The 10,626-nt window shown below is 37.0% G+C and overlaps 1 protein-coding gene across 1 annotated transcript; it reads right to left on the minus strand.

The window, feature by feature from the left end:
* Positions 1 to 1,299: 1,299 nt before the first annotated feature.
* On the minus strand, positions 1,300 to 7,735 carry LOC137723003 (F-box protein SKIP16). The gene is made up of 5 exons (XM_068462156.1): positions 7,409 to 7,735; positions 5,519 to 6,238; positions 4,771 to 4,989; positions 2,753 to 2,859; positions 1,300 to 1,639 (listed from the first exon to the last, which is right to left on the minus strand). Exons 1-5 carry the CDS (start codon positions 7,619 to 7,621, stop codon positions 1,561 to 1,563), a joined length of 1,338 nt encoding a protein of 445 aa, XP_068318257.1. The 5' UTR covers positions 7,622 to 7,735; the 3' UTR covers positions 1,300 to 1,560.
* Positions 7,736 to 10,626: the final 2,891 nt, after the last annotated feature.

The following is a 10,626-nucleotide window of genomic DNA, read 5'->3' on the forward strand; positions in this document are numbered from 1 at the left end:
ACATTAATTATAATAACTGATTAAACTAATTAAAAATTAATAAAATATATTTAATAATTAGTAAAAAAACATTTGAAGCTGCTGTCAAATTTGACAACAACCTCTTTTGATGTCAATCCATGTCATCGCAACATAGGATTTGACACTTCAGTTAGAGAATATTAGTGTAATTTCTTTTTACTGTTATAGCTGATGTGTATATTTTGGCATCTATTTTGAAGATGCTATAAGAATTCGTAAGATCTCGTTGTAATTTACTCCAATTTTCAAAAGGAATGAAAAGAAAAAAAAAAAAATGGTACGCTTCCCCTTCTGTTCTCATGTTCATCTAGCGTCACCTTTTTTCATCTGTCACATCATGTTTTCCCGCTCTCAAGCTCTGTACTCTGCAACCCTCGTTTGGGGTTTAGAATTGGATTCAACGCAAGCTTGAAGTTGTGTCCTAGACTCCTAGTTAGGGATGTGCAACGATTATGACAAGTAGGTAACTGTGATTATTTACCGATAACCAATTTCAAGCTTGAAATTGACCATAGCTGTGACCATAATTCACCTTGTAAAATTGCTCCTGCACCTAGGTGAGCAGTGAATCCAAAATTCAATCAGATTTCCAATCCCTACTGGGACCCCCTCACCCAAGCTACGAGAGCTTCACTTCAGTTCTTAGAGGCCTATTATTCAAGGGTATGTTAGCCTTGAACCAATTTTGGGCATATTGTAGAATACAATCACAGAAGGACCATTAGGGAAGCAAAAGTCTGGGTCAAAAACCTTAGAACATCTCAACTTCCAATCATACCAACAAGCAACAGCAAAAATAAGGCTCCAATCAAGCCCAACAAACCTGATTTAGGCTTGGTTTGGTACTGAAGTGATTTTGAAAAAAGCTGGGAGCTGTTTTTGTAACATTCAGCTTCAGCTTTTTTTCACAGTTTTGGGTGAAAAAAAGCCAAAAACAAGAAGCTGTGAAACCCAGCTTTGAAAAACCGGCGCACATCTGTTTTACATAAAAGTTTACCAAACACTATAATATTGCTTTTTTTTTTCTTTCAAAAGCACTTTTACAAAAAAAATTACCAAACACTTTACTACTTTATTTCACATCTGCTTATTCTCACAGCACAGTAGAAGCAGCTTTTTTTCAAAGCAAAGCAATACCAAACCAACCCTTAGAGTACTTCAAAGTTTGACTCAAACCCTCATGCGCCCTCGCCATCAAATTGAATAAATCAAACAGAAACAATGGTTAAGATTAAATAAGGATGTCTGAGAAGTAAAAAAATTACCAGGTCCAAACAATTCAAAACATGCACTTGAACCTTATTTTATTATCCGTAGATTCTGTACAAGGATTCAGTATTAAGAAATGCTCGAGTTTGCTCCTCTTGACGGGTAACATAAATAGGTTGTCATTATACTACAGTACTGTTTACCAGGGAGAATGTAAAGCTTTCAAACACACAAAATATTGAATTTATAAATACATACACGCGGGCACACAACAGATGATCCTTGAACTAGAGCTGCCATTTGTAATATGCCAATCCTGCATTCCGATCATCAGAAGATGTAGTTGGGCAGCTGGAGGGGAAACCGTGCCACTGCAACTTCAAACGGGCCACCCTTTGGCACCCTCAAACTAAAACAGAGACAGAAAATAAGTTACAACTATCAAATGATACACTTATGATATTGCTTCAATAAAGCCTTTCAACAGAGTGGAGTGGCAAACTTAATATGTATATCTATGATTGTTACAAAATAGATTTTATGCACACAAGAGTCATAATTGATATGTTCATACAGATTTTAGCTAACAACCGAAATTCAAAGCCAGAAAAATTCGAAGTTCGTGATACAGAAAAATCAAGTTGGTGAAAGATCAGCCAAGTTGGAACATCCTTCAACATAACTACTTTTTGATATGGTGGAAGTTGCTCCTATGTAGCTCCGAATGACAAAACATAAAGTCCTGGCTTTATGGAGTTTGGTTAGCCTCTTCTCTCTTGCTCTTATTACTCGTCTAACTACCCCATTTCTTGTCCAAAACTACACTTAAAAAAATATCCAGCTAAAATATGTTGGTTTGGCTTTTCCATGAATTCAATTTGGTGCTATTTCTACACTACATTATGGGTTAAAGCAATTCCTTAGAGATTCTACATTCCAAGAAAAGTACTCAATCATCCCAATCTTAAACCAACAACTCAACAGGCTGAGAGTATGGGTCAACTAGGGGCTTATTTGGGAATGCTTCGACAGGAAACACTGTTGCTCATAATTACTTAGCAAAAGCTTTAAGTTTTTTCTGCCAAACGTGATCATAAGCACTTTTGGTTATCAGAAGACAGTTTTGGCCCTTTCAGCAGTCTCAAACAGGCCCAAAATCAGAGTCATAAGCTTCATGCACCAATCTTAAAATCTGAACTAAAACCCCAGGTGCTAACTGAAGAAGGAAAAATTACAATGGAAAGAAAAAATCACATATTATTTTCCGTCTCTTCATTGGCAAGGACAAAATCTAAACAGGCAAAAAAACCTTATTCTTTTTATCACGGGAATAAAGAAATAGCTGAATCAGTTCAAGCAAAGGAACCGCCAGTGCTCCAAGGTTAGTATATAACCACAATACGATGCTTTTCAATCTTGGTTCAAACAAAACAAAATATGCTTTCAATCAAATTTTGGGTGCCACATAATCTACTTAGGAAGAAAACATAAAAGTTGTTGTACAGGAATTTAGGTCAAGTACCTGCCAGGGACAAATGTAAAAGAACCTTCAATAGAACCTGAAGAAGATGGTAGAGAAGAGCAACTCTCATAAACGAATTCCTCTTCACCTGGACGCAAAAGTGGGTACTGCAAACATGTAAAAGTATAAGATTTCTAACAGATAATTTTCATGCGTAGTTTATATTACAATCAGAAGTGTGACCTCCAAAATAATTTTAACACTTGTCTACTTTTCTTCTTATCAAGTGGAACCCAAAATTTATTAAAAAAGTCAAAAGTGCAATTGTGAAGGAGTCCACTCTCAAATTAAATCACTCACTCTAACTGCCTAAACAATATGCATGACAATTAAGAGTTAGACTTCCAAACCACAACACATCGATTCACAGCAGCAATGCTGACAAGGAAGGCCTCCTAAATTCTAAAGAAATGTAGACAAAAACTAACTCAATTTCAATGCTCACCATCACCCACCCGAGTGTTCCTGAAAAAGCTTTCTATTTGACTACATAAAAATGACTAAAATGATAAGATACACCTTGAGAAATATATTTTCAAGGGGTTTGCCTTGATCTCTCAGCATGGATTTAGCAATCCAACCATTAGTAGCAATTCCATACTTACTCCTATCAACCTTATGCCACAAAGAGTCAGCTTACAAAGGGTATCTCCACAACGACTTCCCAAGAAATGCTTTATTTTTCTCATTAAATTAACCACACCAATGCTCCCTTATCCTTGCTTCTATCCACCAAGTGATCGTTCTTTCCTCCTCTCTACCATACCACAAGAAGTTCACATCAGTCTTTCTAGTCTATCAGCTCTTGATTAAAAAAAAAATTGTAATTTCCTTAAATATCATTATCCTTGTTAATTTACTCTATATGTTAGTGTGCTTATTAATTTCAGGAGGATATATTGGAGAAATCTAAGTTCTCAAAGTATCCAACGTGCTATATTTATAAAGACAAATGCTGCAGGGACTCGGTCACCCCAAACTCTCCTGCCACGTATACTCCCTCTCTAATGCATCAATCCTGTATATGGGCCCCATCATTGTTACGATTAAAATTAAAATTTTATTTTTCTCTCCTCTCCAGCATCTTTTCTTATCACCTCACTGAAAAACTTAACAGCATCTTCTCTTCATCTTCACTGGATTAAAACTCACTTCACCTTCCTCCTCGCTTCTCCCCTGTCTGTGTCATGGGAGATCTGCCATCACCGCCATCACCCCAACATGAAGTCCTCCTCCATGAATGTACAACCCGCAAATTTCCCAATCTGAAAACTCAGATCAATATAGAAGAACTAATTTTTCCTTTGTCTTTCTCTTCACCAAAATTGTTTTAGGTAGTTACTGAAAGCTAAAATGGGTTTGAGCATCATATATTAATTCTTTTGATCTTGTGAAATTGAGAAATATAAAATTAATATTAAAACATTGACGGTGAGATTTGAGACGGCAGCATATCCAAACCGCAGATCTGCTAGATGATGAACCATGAGAAGGTGGAATAGAGAACTGGAATTTTGGCAGCCATGGTTACCAATTCATGGTTTGAGTTTACTGGAATTCTTGCAGGGAGAGTGATGAAGGACAGAGAAATTACGATTTTCAATTGCAACTTTTATCTTTGAATTATTTTAATAGTGCGACCCATGTCTAATTTAATTCAGGACCCATGTATGGAGAGTCTTGCCGGACTCGCTTTTGAGTGAATCTGGCTAGCATTTCTCTTTTATAAAAAAAAACCTGCATGGTTTTGAAGGAAAATAAGTCTTCTGGTAAGAGTAACGCACCTCAGCCAAGTGAGCTATATGGATTAAGCAGATATTAGGACTAGTAACTATGACATGGCATCAGCAGATTTTTTAAAACAAATTATTTGAAATATGTTTATAGGGTCATGTCTTTAAACACCCCTCCATTGAAAGGTAGATAACTGTCTATCTACTAAAGGGAAGAAGAGTGATTCAATTAGATTCTGGAAAAAAAATTTGATAATGGAAGCAGCTGACCAAGTGAAATCGTACCTGTCCAATAACAGCTTCTCCTCCAACATCAGCTACCACAACATCATTAGAACGAATGATCCAGTGCCTCCAAATCAACTGACAAGAGCTGAATGGCATTCCATTAATCACACATCCTTCAGGAAGAAGGGACATGCGGATCGAATAAGAAAATGTATACTTTTCAGAAGTATTTTCAAGATCAGCAGCCTCTGGGACAAACACAGCAGAAGCACGAACCTAAAACAAAAATCACAGTATAAATATTTATATTGCAATTGAAAAGTTAAAGTAGTCATTCACGTAACTGCATTCAGAATTACTGTCAAACAAATCACTGTGACGAACAGTATTTTGTAAGAATAATGGACAGACCAATAGCGTTTTAGAACAAGTAATATAACCATAATCATGCATAGTAATGTTTAAGAACCTAAGATATTTTCTATCTGGAAACTATTGGCACCTTCTAACAGTGTAGATATTACCTGCTTATTTATCAAGAAAAGAGGTAATGAGGAACTAAATGTGGGTTTGCTGACTTCAATTGAGGCACAGTAACAATATACAATCAGGCAATTCTCAATGCAAATGCCCATGAAACGAAGTTAAATCTGTTCATTCCAATATACATCAACCACGACATATACTTTCCATATTTATTTGTTTTTTACGAGCCCCAAGAGAGAGGAAATAAAAGGAAATCTTTATGCAAAGGATTGCACACTTTCAAAGACATGCCCACGAAAAAATACAAACAATTGACTACCTTTATGCCATTCGTTATAGCAGTGGAACATAGAGGGGATTCTTCTGGAAACTGACCGATGGTTCTGAAATTTTCTTGACGAAGTTTAATAATGCCATTTTCTAAACGACGGCCATGCTCTTCTAACCAAAGCAGCATGCCATCCTGCTGTTGATCAACATTGCAATCATGAATTGAACTTATCAACGCATCTGGTACGCAAGGAAGCATTTGCCCATCAGTTGGAAGATTTCTGGTACCAACATAGAGTTGACCACTTGTACAGTTCAGGAAAAATAACTTCCTGCTATATGTACAAGAATCCGCCACAACAACATATTCTGATCTACCAGTAAAACCCAGTTTACGTCTGATCTTCATTGTTTCTAAGACTACCTGACGTAAAGGCATCAAATACACAGTTACCAAGTGGTCATAAAATGCATAACCACCTATGAGGCCCAATGGACAGCCAACCAGGCTATTTTGAAAATATTTTTCCTCAAAAGCTTGACCATTATGAAAACGATAGAGGATCCTTGTTGGAAGAGGAAGTTTCACTTTCAAGATTTTCTCCACCTCTTGTATATCAGCTTCTGATGCACCCTTTTTCAGTGTAGAAACAGCCTCTGGAAAATTAACAGTCAACCAGTTTCTAAGTTTGTCCCAGCATCTTTTGACTCGCTTTACAAGCGACCAAGGATACATTTTAAAAGATAAACGCCATAGTTGGTAACTTTCCTGAAGAGAGGAGGTGTGTTAGTAAAAATAATATTATTTGATAAGATATTAAATATATAACAAACTCAAAAAGGTGTCAACCCTGCTACTAGAAATATGATCCATGAAATCTTCACGGCTACAGAGCTCCATGAAGTGTTAGACAATCAGACACACCAAAATAGTGAAGCTGCTAGGAAATGAGCAAAATATGTATATCATGTTAACACGCCATCAGATGCAGCCCCATTCTGCATGTGGAGAGGCAAAGAAATGTAAACAGAGAAAGACATATAAGTACCTCCCCACCCTGCACCTTGAAACCCAACAAAAGATGGGGAACAGTGATTAGAGGTTTAGAATCCAGGACCTTCTACAAATCAAAGCTCTGATTCCAAGTTAGACGATAACTAGACCTCAAAGAATTAAGCCATTAGGTGATGGCCCCAAACATGGATCAAGCAAAAAAGGACTATATTCCTTGGAAATCAAGCCATGTCTCACAGCAGTGCTACAAGTTTTGGACCAAATATGATATGTATAATGCAATTTAAGCGAAAAAACAGAGAAGCTTACTGCAAGAACTGCACAAAAATTGTAAGTACACATCTAAAGACCATGGGACTGCACATATCAGCTCTCGGTCATCCCAATAAACAATTCTCGCTAAAGTATGTTTCCAATTTAGAATCAAGAAGCAAATTTGAACCTAACAAACCCCTACCCACTACCCACACTATTATTGAAAATAGGCCCATAACATGACAAGGCATGGATTTCAAATGGAACACCACGCCGGAGCCTTGACCCCTTAAAATTTGAGTCTTCAACCCAAGTTCCAACCGATCAATCCGTCATGTTAATACGCAGTCTGTGCAAAAGCCTATGATGGATTTCCTATGAAATTTCCACAAATACAATCGACCCAAATCAAAATGGAAGAATTTCAATCTTTTAACAACTTTGGAGAGAAATGAGAGGTCCCCATAAAACCAACCCAGAACCCGAAACACAGAAGTAAACACCAACCCACAAACCAGACTGAAAATTCAACATTTTTTCATTTGCCCATGATCACATACACCGACATACATAAGAAATTGGAAGAAAAGTTGGAAAACTGTGTGAATATATATACGATTCATACATCAAATTTTGAATTCAAAGGCCAAATTTTTTTGAGAAATTGACCTTGAAAGAAGGGGCGAGGTTGCCAAGGGGGTCGAGGGGTTGCAAGAGGTGAAGGTCTCGAGCACAGAAAAGGGACCAAAGGGATTCATCGGAGGCGGAAGCTCTGAGTTTGGTGCTGACGCATGCTGCTCTCGCTGAGTCTTCCGCTCCTAACTTGCTGAGGATTATGTGCAGCGCAAGATCACCCACTGCCTCCAAATCCATCTCTCCCATTCAGCTCTTACTCTCGCTCTCTCTTTCAGACTTTCAGGTGCCTTCTGCTGCGGTGGCGGGGACGCGTTTATATACGCTGCCTAAACTCACTGTCGAATGTTCTACAGCGATATACAGAAAATTGGGGCAATAGTATTAATATCAGTCAGTATGGCGTATTGGTATTACTCTCTACTTAGAATGAAAAATTTTAGGTTCAAATCTCGTTAATAATAAATTCGATGTCAATTTAGGTTGTTCATTGTGTGACTTAATCGAACTCATCTCTTCTTGTAAATTCTAATTAAGTTAAAATTTAAGAAATATCGCTCCAATTATCCCAACATATAACGTCCTTCCAAAAACTTTTATTTGCTAGAGTATATGCTATTATGCGATTTTAACCTTTTAATGTTCAACTTTTTAATTGTTCAATTTTGATTTCTATGTATTTTTAATGAATAAACTATTTAGATCATTTGATACTCAAACCGCCATAAAGAAGTCTCATGTCATAACTTCTAAGTAAAGCACCATAAAATTTAAAAAGTATCGTGTTCTGAGTATTAATGGTAGTAAGTCACATAATTATACATATAGTTTAGTAATATTTTCATTCATTTATAAATCAGAAAATTTTTATTTTAATTTCGTGAATGATTTGATACTAATTTACTCTTTTTTTTTTTTTTTTTTTTTTTGTAAATACCATTGTATGGAAAGAAACTACAACCATCTCTAATGCTAAGGTAGTAAATTCTAAATGTGTGGCTCACTAAAATACATTTTGGTACGCTCTTCTTCATTTTTCCAATTTGAACCCTTTGGTATTATACCAATTAATACTGTAGTCTAGTGATATTTTTCTTTTTTATAAACAAAAGATCTCGTGTTTAACTTACATAGATGACGAGTTCAATACCAATTTATTTCTTCACCATGTAATTATATGGTGGTAAATACCACCAATTGGTCATGACAATCACTACTGTTACATTACTTCTTGGATGAATTTGATTTAACCTTATTCTGCATGCCAATTTTTTGAAACTCTTCAATTAAGGTGAAGCTAGAATTTTGTGGCTCCAAAACCTAGAGCCAAGTTAAGACAATAGGACCCAATATTTCAACAAATAAAAGAAAGTCTCAATTTCAATCAACAATATGATCTTATTATGTCATTCTGTTGACCCTAAAAACTACCAAACTCACATGACGCGTAGACTGAGTAACTAATAAGCTAACTACGTCTTTTAATTATGTGCGGGGTGTGCCAACTCGTCGGCCGAACTCGATCGGGGTGTAGAATGTGTTGATGTTGCGTTGGGCACGCTGCTGACTTCTCGATCTTTCAACTGCGGCCGAGGAAGGAACACATATCGGCCTTTGGGTTCTAAAGCCTGAAGATAATGCTGCTAGTTCTACGAAGTTCACAAATTGTCAGCCCTAGGTTCGGGCACAGTAATTATATTCGTGAGAGTATAAGCATGTTAAACTGGTACCAAACTATATGGACACAAGTATCCAAAAGAGATATAGTCTTGATTGTAAATGTGGTTTGACCGTCGGAATGCCGAACTCTAAAAGATACTTGTGAATATCCAATCATAAAACAAAACTCAGCTTTCAATGTGCCGAGCTTAGTAACTTGTAACACCTCACTTCGCCGAGAAGGCTAATGAGATGACCTCTACCAACAAGGATCCAGAAATCCTTGTCGACCGAGTCTTGGATAAATAATTAGTCGGCCTCGAAGCAGTGCTGTTTATCCAAACTGAAGGTGCTCCTCAAGGTTGATTCTAAGGCTCTAGTACTGTTTATCCAAATTGGAAATGTCGCCGGTTGCCTTCACAGTATTGTTTATCCAAACTGAAGATGTGTTGGTGGGAAGAAAAAGGAAGAGGAGAAAATCTCAGGGTTGTCGAGAAATTTTGCACAGGGCAATTTGAGTGTTGAATTGGAGAGGCCTTGAATGATGCACTCCCTTCTCTATTTATAGTATCGAATCCCCTCATGGCTGAACTAGAAATGGACTAGGATTAGAACTCCTCAACCCAATCCGACCAGGTTTCGGCCAATCCTAATTCCTACAGGACTTTGAACTAAGCTTCTTAACAAACTAGATTCATCCCTAATTCTCAACGTCCTTAGCCTTAAGAATCCTTGTTGCACTAGGATTCGACCAACTCACCCTTATCCAAACCAAACCTCTTTGTAATAGGATTCGGCCGACCTTAACTGGACGGCCCATAACAAGATCCTAGATGAATGTCACCGGACTGAGAACGACTCTAAGCTCGGCCCAAAATAATATTTTGGACCCAAACACATTCGTACTAGGATTTAGTAGTATTCATCTTATTTATAAATTGAAAGTCTTATGTTCCAACTCCTATAAATAGAGAGTTCGATACATAAGTTTAATGCCTGCTTTGAAACCAGGAATGGATGACTTGTGCAAAGGTTTGTCATTAAAACGTGATCTAGTTTCTTCTTTTGTGAAAGCAGGATTTCGTTCCAATTATTTTTTTAACAGTAAATTCTTTCAAGTATTACCAGCTTTTGCTCTTGACAAGCAAACTGCAGCTGAAGTAACAGCTTTTGCTTCTCTCAGCCCATTTTTACTTATTTCAGAACCAAAACTGAGAGGTTAGAGTTTGAGAGTGATTTGTTTAAGCCAAGGAACTCAACTGTTAGGTTTCAAGCTACTTTATTATTGAGCTATCATTTCGGTTTTCAATTATTACTGAACTTTGTAGCTCACTCTTTTTCCCTTCCCTTTCAAATCAATTTTGGAGACTTGGAAGCAGTTACCTTTTGCTTTAGAAGTAACGTGAAGTGTCGCCTGCTCGAATTTAGCTTGGGCCAAATACCGTACGTGACATATGCACCATTTAACCAGTCGTAAGTTGTTAAGAGTATTTTCTTTTAATCTTTATTTTACACACATCGATAAATAAACTGCCAAAAAAAGGGTTCGAATTTGGGTGCATAAGAGGTGTGCATAGGAGGTGGCATATCTGCTA

Source organism: Pyrus communis, chromosome 17 (genome assembly GCF_963583255.1).
Source record: "Pyrus communis chromosome 17, drPyrComm1.1, whole genome shotgun sequence".
NCBI lineage: Eukaryota > Viridiplantae > Streptophyta > Magnoliopsida > Rosales > Rosaceae > Pyrus > Pyrus communis.

What these genes read in the sequence shown, in the direction of transcription:
- LOC137723003 (XM_068462156.1), bottom strand. Translation starts at nt 7,621, where the DNA reads ATGGGAGAGATGGATTTGGAGGCAGTGGGTGATCTTGCGCTGCACATA. An exon ending in ACCTCGCCCCTTCTTTCAAG is followed by an intron (nt 6,239 to 7,408) that starts GTCAATTTCTCA and finishes TCCTCTCTTCAG; the next exon opens with GAAAGTTACCAACTATGGCG. An exon ending in TTTACATTTGTCCCTGGCAG is followed by an intron (nt 1,640 to 2,752) that starts GTACTTGACCTA and finishes TCTCTGTTTTAG; the next exon opens with TTTGAGGGTGCCAAAGGGTG.